The sequence below is a fragment of the Strongylocentrotus purpuratus genome, unplaced genomic scaffold, assembly GCF_000002235.5.
Source record: "Strongylocentrotus purpuratus isolate Spur 01 unplaced genomic scaffold, Spur_5.0 spur5_scaffold_4, whole genome shotgun sequence".
Classification (NCBI taxonomy): domain Eukaryota; kingdom Metazoa; phylum Echinodermata; class Echinoidea; order Camarodonta; family Strongylocentrotidae; genus Strongylocentrotus; species Strongylocentrotus purpuratus.
The window spans coordinates 13,488,353-13,513,060 of record NW_022145610.1 but is presented as its reverse complement, the minus strand read 5'-3'; the positions used below and the strand labels follow the sequence as shown (position 1 = coordinate 13,513,060).

Here is a 24,708-nt window from a genome sequence, read left to right as displayed (position 1 = left end):
GTGCAAATGGAATGTGTTCGAACATATATGGCTATTACACCTGTAGTGCGTGTGACTTTGGATATGAATTAAACGGTGATAGCACTGCTTGTTATGGTAAGGATGTGAAGTCAAATTAGATCTAGTAGTCTACTCAGTACTAGTGTCACATTATACTTTTTAGTGGCTTCTTTAACAGCCTTTTGATCCCGAATGCTCTGAATTACAAGTTGTAGGTCTAGGCCTACATAATCTTAGTCCAAAAGTCTGTAGGAAATTTAAATCCACCTCTGTTAAAGTACACTCTGCCATTAATGAAAACTATTAAATCTGAAATGGACATTTTACTTTTAAAATTAGCAATGGAGAGTAAACTGTATGGACTAATCACTATTTTTGTTTACAAATTTGGCAATTTCTTCTTGATTTTTCGTAGCATTTGTGTACGATTTCATTTGACATTCATTTTGTTCTTTTTTTACTCTCTAGATCTAGATCTTGTCGAGATTCTAGAGTGCATGGATATACAAGTAATTGGTGCCAATTTAAGATGAAAAATTGATTCAATTAGAACTTTAGAAAACTCTTGACTGCAAGATATGGGTAAATATTTTTACTTTTTCTAGATATTGACGAATGTTCTGTGGATACAACGCTATGTGCAAATGGAATTTGTTCGAACACAGATGGCTATTTCACCTGTAGCCCGTGTGACTCTGGATATGAATTAAGCGATGATGGCACTGCTTGCAATGGTAAGGATGTGAAGTCAAATTAGATCTAGTAGTCTACTCAGTACTAGTGTCACATTATACTTTTTAGTGGCTTCTTTAACAGCCTTTTGATCCCGAATGCTCTGAATTACAAGTTGTAGGTCTAGGCCTATATAATCTTAGTCCAAAAGTCTGTAGGAAATTTAAATCCACCTCTGTTAAAGTACACTCTGCCATCAATGAAAATTATTAAATTTTAAATTTGATTATTTAACTTTCTAAATTAGCAATGGAGAGTAAACTGTATGGACTAATCACTATTTTTGTTTACAAATTTGGCAATTTCTTGTTGATTTTTCGTAGCATTTGTTCACGATTTCATTTGACATTCATTTTTTCTTTTTTTACTCTCTAGATCTAGATCTAGTCGAGATTCTAGAGTGCATGGATATACAAATAATTAGTGCCAATTTAAGATGAAAAATTGATTCAATTAGAACTTTCGAAAACTCTTGACTGCATGCTATGGGTGAATTTTCTAAAAACTTTTCCTAGATATTGACGAATGCGTGGTGGATACAACGCTCTGTGCAAATGGAATGTGTTCAAACACAGTAGGCTATTACACCTGTAGCCCGTGTGACTTTGGATATGAATTAAACGATGATGGCACTGCTTGCAATGGTAAGGATGTGAAGTCAAATTAGATCTAGTAGTCTACTCAGTACTAGTGTCACATTTTACTTTTTAGTGGCATCTTTAACAGCTTTTTAATCCCGAATGCTCTGAATTACATGTTGTAGGTCTACATAATTTTAGTCCAAATATTAGTAGGAAATTTAAATCCACCTCTGTTAAAGTACACTCTGCCATTAATGAAAACTATTAAATCTGAAATGGACATTTTACTTTTAAAATTAGCAATGGAGAGTGAACTGTATGGACTAATCACTATTTTTGTTTACAAATTTGGCAATTTCTTGTTGATTTTTCGTAGCATTTGTGTACGATTTCATTTGACATTCATTTTGTTCTTTTTTTACTCTCTAGATCTAGATCTAGTCGAAATTCTAGAGTGCATGGATATACAAGTAATTGGTGCCAATTTAAGATGAAAAATTGATTCAATTAGAACTTTAGAAAACTCTTGACTGCAAGATATGGGTAAATATTTTTACTTTTTCTAGATATTGACGAATGTTCTGTGGATACAACGCTATGTGCAAATGGAATTTGTTCGAACACAGATGGCTATTTCACCTGTAGCCCGTGTGACTCTGGATATGAATTAAGCGATGATGGCACTGCTTGCAATGGTAAGGATGTGAAGTCAAATTAGATCTAGTAGTCTACTCAGTACTTGTGTCACATTATACTTTTTAGTGGCTTCTTTAACAGCCTTTTGATCCCGAATGCTCTGAATTACAAGTTGTAGGTCTAGGCCTATATAATCTTAGTCCAAAAGTCTGTAGGAAATTTAAATCCACCTCTGTTAAAGTACACTCTGCCATCAATGAAAATTATTAAATTTTAAATTTGATTATTTAACTTTCTAAATTAGCAATGGAGAGTAAACTGTATGGACTAATCACTATTTTTGTTTACAAATTTGGCAATTTCTTGTTGATTTTTCGTAGCATTTGTTCACGATTTCATTTGACATTCATTTTTTCTTTTTTTACTCTGTAGATCTAGATCTAGTCGAGATTCTAGAGTGCATGGATATACAAATAATTAGTGCCAATTTAAGATGAAAAATTGATTCAATTAGAACTTTCGAAAACTCTTGACTGCATGCTATGGGTGAATTTTCTAAAAACTTTTCCTAGATATTGACGAATGCGTGGTGGATACAACGCTCTGTGCAAATGGAATGTGTTCAAACACAGTAGGCTATTACACCTGTAGCCCGTGTGACTTTGGATATGAATTAAACGATGATGGCACTGCTTGCAATGGTAAGGATGTGAAGTCAAATTAGATCTAGTAGTCTACTCAGTATTAGTGTCACATTTTACTTTTTAGTGGCATCTTTAACAGCTTTTTAATCCCGAATGCTCTGAATTACATGTTGTAGGTCTACATAATTTTAGTCCAAATATTAGTAGGAAATTTAAATCCACCTCTGTTAAAGTACACTCTGCCATTAATGAAAACTATTAAATCTGAAATGGACATTTTACTTTTAAAATTAGCAATGGAGAGTAAACTGTATGGACTTATCACTATTTTTGTTTACAAATTTGGCAATTTCTTGTTGATTTTTCGTAGCATTTGTTCACGATTTCATTTGACATTCATTTTTTTCTTTTTTTACTCTCTAGATCTAGATCTAGTCGAGATTCTAGAGTGCATGGATATACAAATAATTGGTGCCAATTTAAGATGAAAAATTGATTCAATTAGAACTTTAGAAAACTCTTGACTGCAAGATATGGGTAAATTTTTTTTTACTTCTCCTAGATATTGACGAATGTGTGGTGGATACAACGCTCTGTGCAAATGGAATGTGTTCGAACATATATGGCTATTACACCTGTAGTGCGTGTGACTTTGGATATGAATTAAACGGTGATAGCACTGCTTGTTATGGTAAGGATGTGAAGTCAAATTAGATCTAGTAGTCTACTCAGTACAAGTGTCACATTTTACTTTTTAGTGGCATCTTTAACAGCTTTTTAATCCCGAATGCTCTGAATTACAAGTTGTAGGTCTACATGATCTTAGTCCAAATATTAGTAGGAAATTTAAATCCACCTCTGTTAAAGTACACTCTGCCACCAATGAAAATTATTAAATTTTAAATTTGATTATTTAACTTTCTAAATTAGCAATGGAGAGTAAACTGTATGGACTAATCACTATTTTTGTTTACAAATTTGGCAATTTCTTGTTGATTTTTCGTAGCATTTGTTCACGATTTCATTTGACATTCATTTTTTCTTTTTTTACTCTGTAGATCTAGATCTAGTCGAGATTCTAGAGTGCATGGATATACAAATAATTAGTGCCAATTTAAGATGAAAAATTGATTCAATTAGAACTTTCGAAAACTCTTGACTGCATGCTATGGGTGAATTTTCTAAAAACTTTTCCTAGATATTGACGAATGCGTGGTGGATACAACGCTCTGTGCAAATGGAATGTGTTCAAACACAGTAGGCTATTACACCTGTAGCCCGTGTGACTTTGGATATGAATTAAACGATGATGGCACTGCTTGCAATGGTAAGGATGTGAAGTCAAATTAGATCTAGTAGTCTACTCAGTACTAGTGTCACATTTTACTTTTTAGTGGCATCTTTAACAGCTTTTTAATCCCGAATGCTCTGAATTACATGTTGTAGGTCTACATAATTTTAGTCCAAATATTAGTAGGAAATTTAAATCCACCTCTGTTAAAGTACACTCTGCCATTAATGAAAACTATTAAATCTGAAATGGACATTTTACTTTTAAAATTAGCAATGGAGAGTAAACTGTATGGACTTATCACTATTTTTGTTTACAAATTTGGCAATTTCTTGTTGATTTTTCGTAGCATTTGTTCACGATTTCATTTGACATTCATTTTTTTCTTTTTTTACTCTCTAGATCTAGATCTAGTCGAGATTCTAGAGTGCATGGTTATACAAATAATTGGTGCCAATTTAAGATGAAAAATTGATTCAATTAGAACTTTAGAAAACTCTTGACTGCAAGATATGGGTAAATTTTTTTTTACTTCTCCTAGATATTGACGAATGTGTGGTGGATACAACGCTCTGTGCAAATGGAATGTGTTCGAACATATATGGCTATTACACCTGTAGTGCGTGTGACTTTGGATATGAATTAAACGGTGATAGCACTGCTTGTTATGGTAAGGATGTGAAGTCAAATTAGATCTAGTAGTCTACTCAGTACAAGTGTCACATTTTACTTTTTAGTGGCATCTTTAACAGCTTTTTAATCCCGAATGCTCTGAATTACAAGTTGTAGGTCTACATGATCTTAGTCCAAATATTAGTAGGAAATTTAAATCCACCTCTGTTAAAGTACACTCTGCCACCAATGAAAATCATTAAATTTTAAATTTGATTATTTAACTTTCTAAATTAGCAATGGAGAGTAAACTGTATGGACTAATCACTATTTTTGTTTACAAATTTGGCAATTTCTTGTTGATTTTTCGTAGCATTTGTTCACGATTTCATTTGACATTCATTTTTTCTTTTTTTACTCTGTAGATCTAGATCTAGTCGAGATTCTAGAGTGCATGGATATACAAATAATTAGTGCCAATTTAAGATGAAAAATTGATTCAATTAGAACTTTCGAAAACTCTTGACTGCATGCTATGGGTGAATTTTCTAAAAACTTTTCCTAGATATTGACGAATGCGTGGTGGATACAACGCTCTGTGCAAATGGAATGTGTTCAAACACAGTAGGCTATTACACCTGTAGCCCGTGTGACTTTGGATATGAATTAAACGATGATGGCACTGCTTGCAATGGTAAGGATGTGAAGTCAAATTAGATCTAGTAGTCTACTCAGTACTAGTGTCACATTTTACTTTTTAGTGGCATCTTTAACAGCTTTTTAATCCCGAATGCTCTGAATTACATGTTGTAGGTCTACATAATTTTAGTCCAAATATTAGTAGGAAATTTAAATCCACCTCTGTTAAAGTACACTCTGCCATTAATGAAAACTATTAAATCTGAAATGGACATTTTACTTTTAAAATTAGCAATGGAGAGTAAACTGTATGGACTTATCACTATTTTTGTTTACAAATTTGGCAATTTCTTGTTGATTTTTCGTAGCATTTGTTCACGATTTCATTTGACATTCATTTTTTTCTTTTTTTACTCTCTAGATCTAGATCTAGTCGAGATTCTAGAGTGCATGGTTATACAAATAATTGGTGCCAATTTAAGATGAAAAATTGATTCAATTAGAACTTTAGAAAACTCTTGACTGCAAGATATGGGTAAATTTTTTTTTACTTCTCCTAGATATTGACGAATGTGTGGTGGATACAACGCTCTGTGCAAATGGAATGTGTTCGAACATATATGGCTATTACACCTGTAGTGCGTGTGACTTTGGATATGAATTAAACGGTGATAGCACTGCTTGTTATGGTAAGGATGTGAAGTCAAATTAGATCTAGTAGTCTACTCAGTACAAGTGTCACATTTTACTTTTTAGTGGCATCTTTAACAGCTTTTTAATCCCGAATGCTCTGAATTACAAGTTGTAGGTGTACATGATCTTAGTCCAAATATTAGTAGGAAATTTAAATCCACCTCTGTTAAAGTACACTCTGCCATCAATGAAAATTATTAAATTTTAAATTTGATTATTTAACTTTCTAAATTAGCAATGGAGAGTAAACTGTATGAACTAATCACTATTTTTGTTTACAAATTTGGCAATTTCTTGTTGATTTTTCGTAGCATTTGTTTACGATTTCATTTGACATTCATTTTTTCTTTTTTTACTCTCTAGATGTAGATCTAGTCGAGATTCTAGAGTGCATGGATATACAAATAATTAGTGCCAATTTAAGATGAAAAATTGATTCAATTAGAACTTTCGAAAACTCTTGACTGCATGCTATGGGTGAATTTTCTAAAAACTTTTCCTAGATATTGACGAATGCGTGGTGGATACAACGCTCTGTGCAAATGGAATGTGTTCAAACACAGAAGGCTATTACACCTGTAGCCCGTGTGACTTTGGATATGAATTAAACGATGATGGCACTGCTTGCAATGGTAAGGATGTGAAGTCAAATTAGATCTAGTAGTCTACTCAGTACTAGTGTCACATTTTACTTTTTAGTGGCATCTTTAACAGCTTTTTAATCCCGAATGCTCTGAATTACAAGTTGTAGGTCTACATGATCTTAGTCCAAATATTAGTAGGAAATTTAAATCCACCTTTGTTAAAGTACACTCTGCCATCAATGAAAATTATTAAATTTTAAATTTGATTATTTAACTTTCTAAATTAGCAATGGAGAGTAAACTGTATGGACTAATCACTATTTTTGTTTACAAATTTGGCAATTTCTTGTTGATTTTTCGTAGCATTTGTTCACGATTTCATTTGACATTCATTTTTTTCTTTTTTTACTCTCTAGATCTAGATCTAGTCGAGATTCTAGAGTGCATGGATATACAAATAATTAGTGCCAATTTAAGATGAAAAATTGATTCAATTAGAACTTTAGAAAACTCTTGACTGCATGCTATGGGTGAATTTTCTAAAAACTTTTCCTAGATATTGACGAATGCGTGGTGGATACAACGCTCTGTGCAAATGGAATGTGTTCAAACACAGAAGGCTATTACACCTGTAGCCCGTGTGACTTTGGATATGAATTAAACGATGATGGCACTGCTTGCAATGGTAAGGATGTGAAGTCAAATTAGATCTAGTAGTCTACTCAGTACTAGTGTCACATTTTACTTTTTAGTGGCATCTTTAACAGCTTTTTAATCCCGAATGCTCTGAATTACAAGTTGTAGGTCTACATGATCTTAGTCCAAATATTAGTAGGAAATTTAAATCCACCTCTGTTAAAGTACACTCTGCCATTAATGAAAACTATTAAATCTGAAATGGACATTTTACTTTTAAAATTAGCAATGAAGAGTAAACTGTTTAGAATAATCACTTTTTTTGTTTACAAATTTGGCAATTTCTTGTTGATTTTTCGTAGCATTTGTTCACGATTTCATTTGACATTCATTTTTTTCTTTTTTTACTCTCTAGATCTAGATCTAGTCGAGATTCTAGAGTGCATGGAGATACAAATAATTGGTCCCAATTTAAGATGAAGAATTGATTCAATTAGAACTTTAGAAAACTCTTGACTGCAAGATATGGGTATTTTTTTTATTACTTTTCCTAGATATTGACGAATGTGTGGTGGATACAACGCTCTGTGCAAATGGAGTGTGTTCAAACACATACGGCTATTACACCTGTAGCGCGTGTTACTCTGGATATGAATTAAGCGATGATGGCACTGATTGCAATGGTAAGGATGTGAAGTCAAATTAGATCTAGTAGTCTACTCAGTACTAGTGTCACATTATACTTTTTAGTGGCTTCTTTAACAGCCTTTTGATCCCGAATGCTCTGAATTACAAGTTGTAGGTCTAAGCCTATATAATCTTAGTCCAAAAGTCTGTAGTAAATTTAAATCCACCTCTGTGAAAGTACACTCTGCCATCAATGAAAATTATTAAAGTTTAAATTTGATTATTTAACTTTCTAAATTAGCAATGGAGAGTAAACTGTATGGACTAATCACTATTTTTGTTTACAAATTTGGCAATTTCTTGTTGATTTTTCGTAGCATTTGTTCACGATTTCATTTGACATTCATTTTTTCTTTTTTTACTCTCTAGATGTAGATCTAGTCGAGATTCTAGAGTGCATGGATATACAAATAATTAGTGCCAATTTAAGATGAAAAATTGATTCAATTAGAACTTTCGAAAACTCTTGACTGCATGCTATGGGTGAATTTTCTAAAAACTTTTCCTAGATATTGACGAATGCGTGGTGGATACAACGCTCTGTGCAAATGGAATGTGTTCAAACACAGAAGGCTATTACACCTGTAGCCCGTGTGACTTTGGATATGAATTAAACGATGATGGCACTGCTTGCAATGGTAAGGATGTGAAGTCAAATTAGACCTAGTAGTCTACTCAGTACTAGTGTCACATTTTACTTTTTAGTGGCATCTTTAACAGCTTTTTAATCCCGAATGCTCTGAATTACAAGTTGTAGGTCTACATGATCTTAGTCCAAATATTAGTAGGAAATTTAAATCCACCTCTGTTAAAGTACACTCTGCCATTAATGAAAACTATTAAATCTGAAATGGACATTTTACTTTTAAAATTAGCAATGGAGAGTAAACTGTTTAGAATAATCACTTTTTTTTTTTACAAATTTGGCAATTTCTTGTTGATTTTTCGTAGCATTTGTTCACGATTTCATTGGACATTCATTTTTTCTTTTTTTACTCTCTAGATCTAGATCTAGTCGAGATTCTAGAGTGCATGGATATACAAATAATTAGTGCCAATTTAAGATGAAAAATTGATTCAATTAGAACTTTAGAAAACTCTTGACTGCAAGATATGGGTATTTTTTTTTTAACTTTTCCTAGATATTGACGAATGTGTGGTGGATACAACGCTCTGTGCAAATGGAGTGTGTTCAAACACATATGGCTATTACACCTGTAGCGCGTGTTACTCTGGATTTGAATTTAACGACGATGGCACTGCTTGCAATGGTAAGGATGTGAAGTCAAATTAGATCTAGTAGTCTACTCAGTACTAGTTTCACATTTTACTTTTTAGTGGTATCTTTAACAGTCTTTTGATCCAGAATGCTCTGAATTACGAGTTGTAGGTCTACATGATCTTAGTCCAAAAGTCAGTAGGAAATTTAAATCCACCTTTGTTAAAGTACACATCAATGAAAACTATTAAGTCTGAAATGGACATTTAACTTTTTAAATTAGCAATGGAGAGTAAACTGTATAGACTAATCACTATTTTTGTTTACAAATTTGGCAATTTCTTGTTGATTTTTCGTAACATTTGTTCAAGATTCCATTGGACATTCATTTTTACTTTTTTACTCTGTAGATCTAGATCTAGTCTAGATTCAGAGTGCATGGAGATACAAAAATTTGGTGCCAATTTAAGATGAAAAGTTGATTCAATTAGAACTTTAGAAAAATCAAGACTGTATGCTATGGGTGATTTTTTTAAAAACTTTTCCTAGATATTGACGAATGCGTGGTGGATACAACGCTCTGTGCAAATGGAATGTGTTCGAACAGAGATGGCTATTACATCTGTAGCGCGTGTAACTTTGGATATGAATTAAACGATGATAGCACTATTTGCAATGGTAAGGATGTGAAGTCAAATTAGATCTAGTAGTCTTCTCAGTAAAAGTGTCACATTTTACTTTTTAGAGGCATCTTTCACAGTCTTTTGATCCAGAATGCTCTGAATTACGAGTTGTAGGTCTACATGATCTTAGTTCAAAAGTCAGTAGGAAATTTAAATTCACCTCTGTTAAAGTACACATTAATAAGTACACATTTAGACTAATCACTTTTTTTGTTTACAAATTTGGCAATTTCTTGTTAATATTTCGTAGCATTTGTTCACATTTTCATTTGACATTCATTTTTTCTTTTTTTACTCTGTAGATCTAGATCTAGTCGAGATTCTAGAGTGCATGGAGATACAAATAATTGGTCCCAATTTAAGATGAAAAATTGATTCAATTAGAACTTTCGAAAACTCTTGACTGCTTGCTATGGGAAATTTTTTAAAACCTTTTTCTAGATATTGACGAATGCCTGGTGGATACAACGCTCTGTGCAAATGGAATGTGTTCAAACACAGTAGGCTATTACACCTGTAGCCCGTGTGACTTTGGATATGAATTAAACGATGATGGCACTGCTTGCAATGGTAAGGATGTGAAGTCAAATTAGATCTAGTAGTCTAGTCAGTACTAGTGTCACATTTTACTTTTTAGTGGCATCTTTAACAGCTTTTTAATCCCGAATGGTCTGAATTACAAGTTGTAGGTCTACATGATCATAGTTCAAATATTAGAAATAAATTTAAATCCACCTCTGTTACAGTACACTCTGCCAACAATGAAAACTATTAAATCTGAAATGGACATTTAACTTTTTAAATTAGCAATGGAGAGTAAACTGTATGGACTAATCACTATTTTTGTTTACAAATTCGGTAATTTCTTGTTGATTTTTCGTAGCATTTGTTCACGATTTCATTTGACATTCATTTTTAATTTTTTACTCTCTAGATCTTGTTCTAGTCTAGATTCTAGAGTGCATGGAGATACAAATAATTGGTGCCAATTTAAGATAAAAAGTTGATTCAATTAGAACTTTCGAAAACTCTTGACTGCATGCTATGGGTGAATTTTTTTTTACTTTTCCTAGATATTGACGAATGTGTGGTGGATACAACGCTCTGTGCAAATGGAATTTGTTCAAACACAGTAGGCTATTACACCTGTAGCCCGTGTGACTTTGGATATGAATTAAACGGTGATAGCACTGCTTGTTATGGTAAGGATGTGAAGTCAAATTAGATCTAGTAGTCTACTCAGTACTAGTGTCACATTATACACTGTTGGTCATAATGGTGGAATAATTATTTTTACCCCAGTTTAGGGAAGGATTTAAAAAAATTATTTATTTCTAATAGATCTAGATAATGGCATACATTCTCAGATTTTATTGAATATTGATTTGCGAGAGTTTCTTTTGCGTGACTGCTGAATCATATGTGTGCTACTATGCTAATCAGCTAGGGAACCTACGTCCTTAAATCATAATTGACAGTAATGAGGATTAATGCCTCACAAAAGGGCACTTATATAGCTGATCGACACGATTTTTATCCTGGGGCCTCACAGTAACGAGGCCATTGCTTAGCCCCTGAATCATGACTATACGCAGTGTTTGCTAGGGTACGCGGCCGCCCCCACAAATCCCCCAAAACGAAGAAAATGCAATGAATTGTCAAAAATTCATTGCAATATCCCCCCCGCCCCCAACAGGAAAAATTTCTCTGTGTGGCCATGCCTTGAACCATAATGCATGGCCCTACAGAGGAATTTTTCCTGTTGGGGGCCGGGGGAAAATGCAATGAATTTTTGACAATTTATTGCATTTTCTTCGTTTTGGGGGAATTGTGGAAGGGGCCGCGTACCCTAGCAAACACTGCGTACAGTCATGATTCAGGGGCTAAGCAATGGCCTCGTTACTGTGAGGCCCCAGGATAAAAATCGTGTAGATCAGCTATATATCAATGCCCTTTTGTGAGGCATTAATCCTCATTACTGTCAATCATGACTTAAGGACGTAGGTCCCTTAGCTGATTAGCATAGTAACACACATATGATGAAGCAGTCACGCAAAACAAATACTCGCAAATTAGTATTCAATAAAATCTGAGAATGTATGCCATTATCTAGATCTATTAGAAATAAATAATTTTTTAAAATCCTTCCCTAAACTGGGGTAAAAATAATTATTCCACCAATGAAAATTATTAAATCTTAAATTTGATTATTTAACTTTCTAAATTAGCAATGGAGAGTAAACTGTATAGATCTAGACTAATCACTATTTTTGTTTACAAATTTGGCAATTTCTTGTTGATTTTTCGTAGCATTTGTTCACGATTTCATTGGACATTCATTTTTTCTTTTTTTACTCTCTAGTTCTAGATCTAGTCGAGATTCTAGAGTGCATGGATATACAAATAATTGGTGCCAATTTAAGATGAAAAATTGATTCAATTAGAACTTTAGAAAACTCTTGACTGCAAGATATGGGTAACATTTTTTTTACTTTTCCTAGATATTGACGAATGTGTGGTGGATACAACGCTCTGTGCAAATGGAGTGTGTTCGAACACAGATGGCTATTACACCTGTAGCGCGTGTAACTCTGGATTTGAATTTAACGATGATGGCACTGCTTGCAATGGTAAGGATGTGAAGTCAAATTAGATCTAGTAGTCTACTCAGTACTAGTTTCACATTTTACTTTTTAGTGGTATCTTTAACAGTCTTTTGATCCAGAATGCTCTGAATTACAAGTTGTAGGTCTACATGATCTTAGTCCAAAAGTCAGTAGGAAATTTAAATCCACCTCTGTTAAAGTACACTCTGCCATCAATGAAAATTATTAAATCTGAAATGGACATTTAACTTTCTAAATTAGCAATGGAGAGTAAACTGTATAGACTAATCACTATTTTTGTTTACAAATTTGGCAATTTCTTGTTGATTTTTCGTAGCATTTGTTCACGATTCCATTTGACATTCATTTTTTTCTTTTTTTACTCTCTAGATCTAGATCTAGTCTAGATTCAGAGTGCAAGGAGATACAAATAATTGGTGCCAATTTAAGATGAAAAGTTGATTCAATTAGAACTTTAGAAAAATCAAGACTGCATGCTATGGGTGATTTTTTTTTAAACTTTTCCTAGATATTGACGAATGCGTGGTGGATACAACGCTCTGTGCAAATGGAATGTGTTCGAACAGAGATGGCTATTACATCTGTAGCGCGTGTAACTTTGGATATGAATTAAACGATGATGGCACTATTTGCAATGGTAAGGATGTGAAGTCAAATTAGATCTAGTAGTCTACTCAGTAATAGTGTCACATTTTACTTTTTAGAGGCATCTGTAAAGTTGATACTCTAAGCAAAGAAATGTCCCTTAATTTGTTACCTACGGCAACTATATGTTATTTTTAAGTTTTTCAATTACTTAGTATATCACAAAAAAATTCTGTCTACCCGAAATCCTCAATTGAATTGTCGAAAATATCCGCCTCTCTTTGCATAGAAAATCAGTCACGGCGCTGGTCTACTATTTATGACTTCACGTCTGGGAAAGAGTATATTCACGTACCCGGATGTTCCATAGCAAACATGTGCAGAGTGATACGATTTTCTGCATATTTTTGTTTCAAAGGCTGAAAAGCCTAATAAATCATAATTCTATGTACAATTCTTTACCTTCCCCTAGTACTTCATAGTATTAATATCAATTCCCCTTTAAAAAAAATATGACATATACATGCCAACGATGCGCTATTAGTCGATATTTTCACAATGTAATTTTTGTTTTGATGTAATTGAAATCGGTCCAGGCACGGAGTGAACAGTAGCTGTCTACCCATGCACAGTTCATTACCATACACTACAGTGATCTCCCGATGGTTTCTTCTTCCTTTTTCCCATGTCTTTCACCTTCCTTGGCCTTGAAGATCCTTCATCTACCAATTCTGACACCGGTAGTCAGGAGCAAGTCTTTGTTAGTTGTTTTTCTTAGCTGGCAACGTCGCTATTCTCTTGCAATTGCCGATAAACATATAACTAGCGCACGTACGTTCCATCACAAGCAAGCAGCGCCTAGAGCAGCGGCTTGGTCTTACCTCCCGATTCTGCTCGCTTCACGAACGTTCATGCAAGAGCCGCATCACTCGCCAAATATTATAGAGGAAGCGCGCTTGCATGATCTCGTTCAAGTTTGATATTTTACAACATAAAATGTTTAACTGGTACTGTATCCTTTTTTGAGGCAGTCACACACATCTATGATAAGTACTATCATAGTTCTAGACCTATTCGTTTTACAAAACTGCTCCTGTACCTTATCTGATGACAATATAATGCATCCGCCTATTCATACGTGCACGATTTAACTTTAATTCCTAAGTAGTAAACTCGTCTTAAATCTCTACCAAATAGATGAATATAAGAATAGAAAAAGAAATCAGCGACTGGAAAATGTTGCTTCGTTATTCTTCATTCAAATGAAAACAGAAAATCCATCAAATATACTCCTTAACAACAACAAATCTAAGCTCTGACAGGATAGCATTTACGTAGGGATATCACTGCCATTCACTCTCACTGAGCCCATGAGTCCCGTTCGTGACGTCACGGATAGAGGCCCGACTCTACGTGCACTTCCGGGTTTCAGACTTAGATATTTTGGTAGAGTTTACTCGAATAAATTCATTATTCTAAACTTGTTTTGTTGGGTGGACACCTTTTGGTGTTATTATGGGGGTTAAAAGCTTTCTATTTATGTAATTATCTCAGTATTTGGGATTGTCTTAGAGTATCAACTTTAACAGTCTTTTGATCCAGAATGCTCTGAATTACAAGTTGTAGGTCTACATGATCTTAGTCCAAAAGTCAGTAGGAAATTTAAATTCACCTCTGTTAAAGTACACATTAATGAAAACTATTAAATCTGAAATGGACATTTAACTTTCTAAATTAGCAATGGAGAGTAAACTGTATAGACTAATCACTTTTTTTTGTTTACAAATTTGGCAATTTCTTGTTGATTTTTCGTAGCATTTGTTCACGATTTCATTGGAAATTCATTTTTACTTTTTTACTCTCTAGATCTAGATCTAGTCTAGATTCAGAGTGCATGGAGATACAAATAATTGGTGCAAATTTAAGATGAAAAGTTGATTCAATTCGAACTTTAGAAAAATCTTGACTGCATGCTATGGGTGATTTTTTAAAAACTTTTCCTAGATATTGATGAATGCGTGGTGGATACAACGCTCTGTGCAAATGGAATGTGTTCGAACACAGTTGGCTATTACACCTGTAGCGCGTGTAACTCTGGATATGAATTAAACGATGATGGCACTGCTTGCAATGGTAAGGATATAAAGTCAAATTAGATCTAGTAATCTACTCAGTAATAGTGTCACATCTTACTTTTTAGAGGCATCTTTAACAGGCTTTTGATCCAGAATGCTCTGAATTACAAGTTGTAGGTCTACATGATCTTAGTCCAAAAATAAGTAGGAATTTTAAATCTACTTTTGTTAAAGAACACTCTGCCATTAATGAAAACTTTTAAATCTGAAATGGACATTTAACTTCTTAAATTAGCAATGGAGAGTAAAATGTATAGACTAATCACTATTTTTGTTTACAAATTTGGCAATTTCTTGTTGATTTTTCGTAGCATTTGTTCACGATTTCATTTGACATTCATTTTTTTCTTTTTTTACTCTCTAGATCTAGATCTAGTCGAGATTCTAGAGTGCATGGATATACAAATAATTAGTGCCAATTTAAGATGAAAAATTGATTCAATTAGAACTTTAGAAAACTCTTGACTGCAAGATATGGGTAATTTTTTTTTAACTTTTCCTAGATATTGACGAATGTGTGGTGGATACAACGCTCTGTGCAAATGGAGTGTGTTCAAACACATATGGCTATTACACCTGTAGCGCGTGTTACTCTGGATTTGAATTTAACGACGATGGCACTGCTTGCAATGGTAAGGATGTGAAGTCAAATTAGATCTAGTAGTCTACTCAGTACTAGTTTCACATTTTACTTTTTAGTGGTATCTTTAACAGTCTTTTGATCCAGAATGCTCTGAATTACGAGTTGTAGGTCTACATGATCTTAGTCCAAAAGTCAGTAGGAAATTTAAATCCACCTTTGTTAAAGTACACATCAATGAAAACTATTAAGTCTGAAATGGACATTTAACTTTTTAAATTAGCAATGGAGAGTAAACTGTATAGACTAATCACTATTTTTGTTTACAAATTTGGCAATTTCTTGTTGATTTTTCGTAACATTTGTTCAAGATTCCATTGGACATTCATTTTTACTTTTTTACTCTGTAGATCTAGATCTAGTCTAGATTCAGAGTGCATGGAAATACAAAAATTTGGTGCCAATTTAAGATGAAAAGTTGATTCAATTAGAACTTTAGAAAAATCAAGACTGTATGCTATGGGTGATTTTTTTTAAAACTTTTCCTAGATATTGACGAATGCGTGGTGGATACAACGCTCTGTGCAAATGGAATGTGTTCGAACAGAGATGGCTATTACATCTGTAGCGCGTGTAACTTTGGATATGAATTAAACGATGATAGCACTATTTGCAATGGTAAGGATGTGAAGTCAAATTAGATCTAGTAGTCTTCTCAGTAAAAGTGTCACATTTTACTTTTTAGAGGCATCTTTCACAGTCTTTTGATCCAGAATGCTCTGAATTACGAGTTGTAGGTCTACATGATCTTAGTTCAAAAGTCAGTAGGAAATTTAAATTCACCTCTGTTAAAGTACACATTAATAAGTACACATTTAGACTAATCACTTTTTTTGTTTACAAATTTGGCAATTTCTTGTTAATATTTCGTAGCATTTGTTCACATTTTCATTTGACATTCATTTTTTCTTTTTTTACTCTGTAGATCTAGATCTAGTCGAGATTCTAGAGTGCATGGAGATACAAATAATTGGTCCCAATTTAAGATGAAAAATTGATTCAATTAGAACTTTCGAAAACTCTTGACTGCTTGCTATGGGAAATTTTTTAAAACCTTTTTCTAGATATTGACGAATGCCTGGTGGATACAACGCTCTGTGCAAATGGAATGTGTTCAAACACAGTAGGCTATTACACCTGTAGCCCGTGTGACTTTGGATATGAATTAAACGATGATGGCACTGCTTGCAATGGTAAGGATGTGAAGTCAAATTAGATCTAGTAGTCTAGTCAGTACTAGTGTCACATTTTACTTTTTAGTGGCATCTTTAACAGCTTTTTAATCCCGAATGGTCTGAATTACAAGTTGTAGGTCTACATGATCATAGTTCAAATATTAGAAATAAATTTAAATCCACCTCTGTTACAGTACACTCTGCCAACAATGAAAACTATTAAATCTGAAATGGACATTTAACTTTTTAAATTAGCAATGGAGAGTAAACTGTATGGACTAATCACTATTTTTGTTTACAAATTCGGCAATTTCTTGTTGATTTTTCGTAGCATTTGTTCACGATTTCATTTGACATTCATTTTTAATTTTTTACTCTCTAGATCTTGTTCTAGTCTAGATTCTAGAGTGCATGGAGATACAAATAATTGGTGCCAATTTAAGATAAAAAGTTGATTCAATTAGAACTTTCGAAAACTCTTGACTGCATGCTATGGGTGAATTTTTTTTTACTTTTCCTAGATATTGACGAATGTGTGGTGGATACAACGCTCTGTGCAAATGGAATTTGTTCAAACACAGTAGGCTATTACACCTGTAGCCCGTGTGACTTTGGATATGAATTAAACGGTGATAGCACTGCTTGTTATGGTAAGGATGTGAAGTCAAATTAGATCTAGTAGTCTACTCAGTACTAGTGTCACATTATACACTGTTGGTCATAATGGTGGAATAATTATTTTTACCCCAGTTTAGGGAAGGATTTAAAAAAATTATTTATTTCTAATAGATCTAGATAATGGCATACATTCTCAGATTTTATTGAATATTGATTTGCGAGAGTTTCTTTTGCGTGACTGCTGAATCATATGTGTGCTACTATGCTAATCAGCTAGGGAACCTACGTCCTTAAATCATAATTGACAGTAATGAGGATTAATGCCTCACAAAAGGGCACTTATATAGCTGATCGACACGATTTTTATCCTGGGGCCTCACAGTAACGAGGCCATTGCTTAGCCCCTGAATCATGACTATACGCAGTGTTTGCTAGGGTACGCGGCCGCCCCCACAAATCCCCCAAAACGAAGAAAATGCAATGAATTGTCAAAAATTCATTGCAATATCCCCCCGCCCCCAACAGGAAAAATTTCTCTGTGTGGCCATGCCTTGAACCATAATGCATGGCCCTACAGAGGAATTTTTCCTGTTGGGGGCCGGGGGAAAATGCAATGAATTTTTGACAATTTATTGCATTTTCTTCGTTTTGGGGGAATTGTGGAAGGGGCCGCGTACCCTAGCAAACACTGCGTACAGTCATGATTCAGGGGCTAAGCAATGGCCTCGTTACTGTGAGGCCCCAGGATAAAAATCGTGTAGATCAGCTATATATCAATGCCCTTTTGTGAGGCATTAATCCTCATTACTGTCAATCATGACTTAAGGACGTAGGTCCCTTAGCTGATTAGCATAGTAACACACATATGATGAAGCAGTCACGCAAAACAAATACTCGCAAATTAGTATTCAATAAAATCTGAGAATGTATGCCATTATCTAGATCTATTAGAAATAAATAATTTTTTAAAATCCTTCCCTAAACTGGGGTAAAAATAATTATTCCACCAATGAAAATTATTAAATCTTAAATTTGATTATTTAACTTTCTAAATTAGCAATGGAGAGTAAACTGTATAGATCTAGACTAATCACTATTTTTGTTTACAAATTTGGCAATTTCTTGTTGATTTTTCGTAGCATTTGTTCACGATTTCATTGGACATTCATTTTTTCTTTTTTTACTCTCTAGTTCTAGATCTAGTCGAGATTCTAGAGTGCATGGATATACAAATAATTGGTGCCAATTTAAGATGAAAAATTGATTCAATTAGAACTTTAGAAAACTCTTGACTGCAAGATATGGGTAACATTTTTTTTACTTTTCCTAGATATTGACGAATGTGTGGTGGATACAACGCTCTGTGCAAATGGAGTGTGTTCGAACACAGATGGCTATTACACCTGTAGCGCGTGTAACTCTGGATTTGAATTTAACGATGATGGCACTGCTTGCAATGGTAAGGATGTGAAGTCAAATTAGATCTAGTAGTCTACTCAGTACTAGTTTCACATTTTACTTTTTAGTGGTATCTTTAACAGTCTTTTGATCCAGAATGCTCTGAATTACAAGTTGTAGGTCTACATGATCTTAGTCCAAAAGTCAGTAGGAAATTTAAATCCACCTCTGTTAAAGTACACTCTGCCATCAATGAAAATTATTAAATCTGAAATGGACATTTAACTTTCTAAATTAGCAATGGAGAGTAAACTGTATAGACTAATCACTATTTTTGTTTACAAATTTGGCAATTTCTTGTTGATTTTTCGTAGCATTTGTTCACGATTCCATTTGACATTCATTTTTTTCTTTTTTTACTCTCTAGATCTAGATCTAGTCTAGATTCAGAGTGCAAGGAGATACAAATAATTGGTGCCAATTTAAGATGAAAAGTTGATTCAATTAGAACTTTAGAAAAATCAAGACTGCATGCTATGGGTGATTTTTTTTTAAACTTTTCCTAGATATTGACGAATGCGTGGTGGATACAACGCTCTGTGCAAATGGAATGTGTTCGAACAGAGATGGCTATTACATCTGTAGCGCGTGTAACTTTGGATATGAATTAAACGATGATGGCACTATTTGCAATGGTAAGGATGTGAAGTCAAATTAGATCTAGTAGTCTACTCAGTAATAGTGTCACATTTTACTTTTTAGAGGCATCTGTAAAGTTGATACTCTAAGCAAAGAAATGTCCCTTAATTTGTTACCTACGGCAACTATATGTTATTTTTAAGTTTTTCAATTACTTAGTATATCACAAAAAAATTCTGTCTACCCGAAATCCTCAATTGAATTGTCGAAAATATCCGCCTCTCTTTGCATAGAAAATCAGTCACGGCGCTGGTCTACTATTTATGACTTCACGTCTGGGAAAGAGTATATTCACGTACCCGGATGTTCCATAGCAAACATGTGCAGAGTGATACGATTTTCTGCATATTTTTGTTTCAAAGGCTGAAAAGCCTAATAAATCATAATTCTATGTACAATTCTTTACCTTCCCCTAGTACTTCATAGTATTAATATCAATTCCCCTTTAAAAAAAATATGACATATACATGCCAACGATGCGCTATTAGTCGATATTTTCACAATGTAATTTTTGTTTTGATGTAATTGAAATCGGTCCAGGCACGGAGTGAACAGTAGCTGTCTACCCATGCACAGTTCATTACCATACACTACAGTGATCTCCCGATGGTTTCTTCTTCCTTTTTCCCATGTCTTTCACCTTCCTTGGCCTTGAAGATCCTTCATCTACCAATTCTGACACCGGTAGTCAGGAGCAAGTCTTTGTTAGTTGTTTTTCTTAGCTGGCAACGTCGCTATTCTCTTGCAATTGCCGATAAACATATAACTAGCGCACGTACGTTCCATCACAAGCAAGCAGCGCCTAGAGCAGCGGCTTGGTCTTACCTCCCGATTCTGCTCGCTTCACGAACGTTCATGCAAGAGCCGCATCACTCGCCAAATATTATAGAGGAAGCGCGCTTGCATGATCTCGTTCAAGTTTGATATTTTACAACATAAAATGTTTAACTGGTACTGTATCCTTTTTTGAGGCAGTCACACACATCTATGATAAGTACTATCATAGTTCTAGACCTATTCGTTTTACAAAACTGCTCCTGTACCTTATCTGATGACAATATAATGCATCCGCCTATTCATACGTGCACGATTTAACTTTAATTCCTAAGTAGTAAACTCGTCTTAAATCTCTACCAAATAGATGAATATAAGAATAGAAAAAGAAATCAGCGACTGGAAAATGTTGCTTCGTTATTCTTCATTCAAATGAAAACAGAAAATCCATCAAATATACTCCTTAACAACAACAAATCTAAGCTCTGACAGGATAGCATTTACGTAGGGATATCACTGCCATTCACTCTCACTGAGCCCATGAGTCCCGTTCGTGACGTCACGGATAGAGGCCCGACTCTACGTGCACTTCCGGGTTTCAGACTTAGATATTTTGGTAGAGTTTACTCGAATAAATTCATTATTCTAAACTTGTTTTGTTGGGTGGACACCTTTTGGTGTTATTATGGGGGTTAAAAGCTTTCTATTTATGTAATTATCTCAGTATTTGGGATTGTCTTAGAGTATCAACTTTAACAGTCTTTTGATCCAGAATGCTCTGAATTACAAGTTGTAGGTCTACATGATCTTAGTCCAAAAGTCAGTAGGAAATTTAAATTCACCTCTGTTAAAGTACACATTAATGAAAACTATTAAATCTGAAATGGACATTTAACTTTCTAAATTAGCAATGGAGAGTAAACTGTATAGACTAATCACTTTTTTTTGTTTACAAATTTGGCAATTTCTTGTTGATTTTTCGTAGCATTTGTTCACGATTTCATTGGAAATTCATTTTTACTTTTTTACTCTCTAGATCTAGATCTAGTCTAGATTCAGAGTGCATGGAGATACAAATAATTGGTGCAAATTTAAGATGAAAAGTTGATTCAATTCGAACTTTAGAAAAATCTTGACTGCATGCTATGGGTGATTTTTTAAAAACTTTTCCTAGATATTGATGAATGCGTGGTGGATACAACGCTCTGTGCAAATGGAATGTGTTCGAACACAGTTGGCTATTACACCTGTAGCGCGTGTAACTCTGGATATGAATTAAACGATGATGGCACTGCTTGCAATGGTAAGGATATAAAGTCAAATTAGATCTAGTAATCTACTCAGTAATAGTGTCACATCTTACTTTTTAGAGGCATCTTTAACAGGCTTTTGATCCAGAATGCTCTGAATTACAAGTTGTAGGTCTACATGATCTTAGTCCAAAAGTCAGTAGGAAATTTAAATCCACCTCTGTTAAAGTACACTCTGCCATCAATGAAAATTATTAAATCTGAAATGGACATTTAACTTTCTAAATTAGCAATGGAGAGTAAACTGTATAGACTAATCACTATTTTTGTTTACAAATTTGGCAATTTCTTGTTGATTTTTCGTAGCATTTGTTCGCGATTCCATTTGACATTCATTTTTTTTCTTTTTTTACTCTCTAGATCTAGATCTAGTCTAGATTCAGAGTGCAAGGAGATACAAATAATTGGTGCCAATTTAAGATGAAAAGTTGATTCAATTAGAACTTTAGAAAAATCAAGACTGCATGCTATGGGTGATTTTTTTTTAAACTTTTCCTAGATATTGACGAATGCGTAGTGGATACAACGCTCTGTGCAAATGGAATGTGTTCGAACAGAGATGGCTATTACATCTGTAGCGCGTGTAACTTTGGATATGAATTAAACGATGATGGCACTATTTGCAATGGTAAGGATGTGAAGTCAAATTAGATCTAGTAGTCTACTCAGTAATAGTGTCACATTTTACTTTTTAGAGGCATCTTTAAAGTTGATACTCTAAGCAAAGAAATGTCCCTTAATTTGTTACCTACGGCAACTATATGTTATTTTTAAGTTTTTCAATTACTTAGTATATCACAAAAAAATTCTGTCTACCCGAAATCCTCAATTGAATTGTCGAAAATATCCGCCTCTCTTTGCATAGAAAATCAGTCACGGCGCTGGTCTACTATTTATGACTTCACGTCTGGGAAAGAGTATATTCACGTACCCGGATGTTCCATAGCAAACATGTGCAGAGTGATACGATTTTCTGCATATTTTTGTTTCAAAGGCTGAAAAGCCTAATAAATCATAATTCTATGTACAATTCTTTACCTTCCCCTAGTACTTCATAGTATTAATATCAATTCCCCTTTAAAAAAAATATGACATATACATGCCAACGATGCGCTATTAGTCGATATTTTCACAATGTAATTTTTGTTTTGATGTAATTGAAATCGGTCCAGGCACGGAGTGAACAGTAGCTGTCTACCCATGCACAGTTCATTACCATACACTACAGTGATCTCCCGATGGTTTCTTCTTCCTTTTTCCCATGTCTTTCACCTTCCTTGGCCTTGAAGATCCTTCATCTACCAATTCTGACACCGGTAGTCAGGAGCAAGTCTTTGTTAGTTGTTTTTCTTAGCTGGCAACGTCGCTATTCTCTTGCAATTGCCGATAAACATATAACTAGCGCACGTACGTTCCATCACAAGCAAGCAGCGCCTAGAGCAGCGGCTTGGTCTTACCTCCCGATTCTGCTCGCTTCACGAACGTTCATGCAAGAGCCGCATCACTCGCCAAATATTATAGAGGAAGCGCGCTTGCATGATCTCGTTCAAGTTTGATATTTTACAACATAAAATGTTTAACTGGTACTGTATCCTTTTTTGAGGCAGTCACACACATCTATGATAAGTACTATCATAGTTCTAGACCTATTCGTTTTACAAAACTGCTCCTGTACCTTATCTGATGACAATATAATGCATCCGCCTATTCATACGTGCACGATTTAACTTTAATTCCTAAGTAGTAAACTCGTCTTAAATCTCTACCAAATAGATGAATATAAGAATAGAAAAAGAAATCAGCGACTGGAAAATGTTGCTTCGTTATTCTTCATTCAAATGAAAACAGAAAATCCATCAAATATACTCCTTAACAACAACAAATCTAAGCTCTGACAGGATAGCATTTACGTAGGGATATCACTGCCATTCACTCTCACTGAGCCCATGAGTCCCGTTCGTGACGTCACGGATAGAGGCCCGACTCTACGTGCACTTCCGGGTTTCAGACTTAGATATTTTGGTAGAGTTTACTCGAATAAATTCATTATTCTAAACTTGTTTTGTTGGGTGGACACCTTTTGGTGTTATTATGGGGGTTAAAAGCTTTCTATTTATGTAATTATCTCAGTATTTGGGATTGTCTTAGAGTATCAACTTTAACAGTCTTTTGATCCAGAATGCTCTGAATTACAAGTTGTAGGTCTACATGATCTTAGTCCAAAAGTCAGTAGGAAATTTAAATTCACCTCTGTTAAAGTACACATTAATGAAAACTATTAAATCTGAAATGGACATTTAACTTTCTAAATTAGCAATGGAGAGTAAACTGTATAGACTAATCACTTTTTTTTGTTTACAAATTTGGCAATTTCTTGTTGATTTTTCGTAGCATTTGTTCACGATTTCATTGGAAATTCATTTTTACTTTTTTACTCTCTAGATCTAGATCTAGTCTAGATTCAGAGTGCATGGAGATACAAATAATTGGTGCAAATTTAAGATGAAAAGTTGATTCAATTCGAACTTTAGAAAAATCTTGACTGCATGCTATGGGTGATTTTTTAAAAACTTTTCCTAGATATTGATGAATGCGTGGTGGATACAACGCTCTGTGCAAATGGAATGTGTTCGAACACAGTTGGCTATTACACCTGTAGCGCGTGTAACTCTGGATATGAATTAAACGATGATGGCACTGCTTGCAATGGTAAGGATATAAAGTCAAATTAGATCTAGTAATCTACTCAGTAATAGTGTCACATCTTACTTTTTAGAGGCATCTTTAACAGGCTTTTGATCCAGAATGCTCTGAATTACAAGTTGTAGGTCTACATGATCTTAGTCCAAAAATAAGTAGGAATTTTAAATCTACTTTTGTTAAAGAACACTCTGCCATTAATGAAAACTTTTAAATCTGAAATGGACATTTAACTTCTTAAATTAGCAATGGAGAGTAAAATGTATAGACTAATCACTATTTTTGTTTACAAATTTGGCAATTTCTTGTTGATTTTTCGTAGCATTTGTTCACTATTTAATTTGACATTAATTTTTACTTTTTTACTCTCTAGATCTAGACCTAGTCTAGATTCTAAAGTGCATGGAGAT

The 24,708-nt window shown here is 34.1% G+C and overlaps 1 protein-coding gene and 1 long non-coding RNA gene across 3 annotated transcripts; both read left to right on the top strand.

Moving 5' to 3' along the window:
- Positions 1-659: 659 nt before the first annotated feature.
- On the top strand, positions 660-6,396 carry LOC115929044 (latent-transforming growth factor beta-binding protein 2-like; the record flags this gene model as incomplete). The annotated part of the gene is made up of 6 exons (XM_030997154.1): positions 660-734; positions 1,248-1,376; positions 2,522-2,650; positions 3,792-3,920; positions 5,062-5,190; positions 6,332-6,396. Coding segments are annotated over exons 2-6 (537 nt in total), but the record flags the coding sequence as incomplete, so codon positions are not given.
- Positions 6,397-8,350: 1,954 nt separating this feature from the next.
- Positions 8,351-24,301, top strand: LOC105443667. 2 transcript variants are annotated; one of them, XR_004066303.1, is made up of 4 exons: positions 8,351-8,373; positions 14,854-14,982; positions 21,463-21,591; positions 24,179-24,301. It is a non-coding gene; the product is annotated as an uncharacterized LOC105443667 (long non-coding RNA). The 2 variants fall into 2 exon arrangements; XR_004066304.1 differs by lacking the exons at positions 21,463-21,591; positions 24,179-24,301 and adding an exon at positions 16,114-16,177.
- Positions 24,302-24,708: the final 407 nt, after the last annotated feature.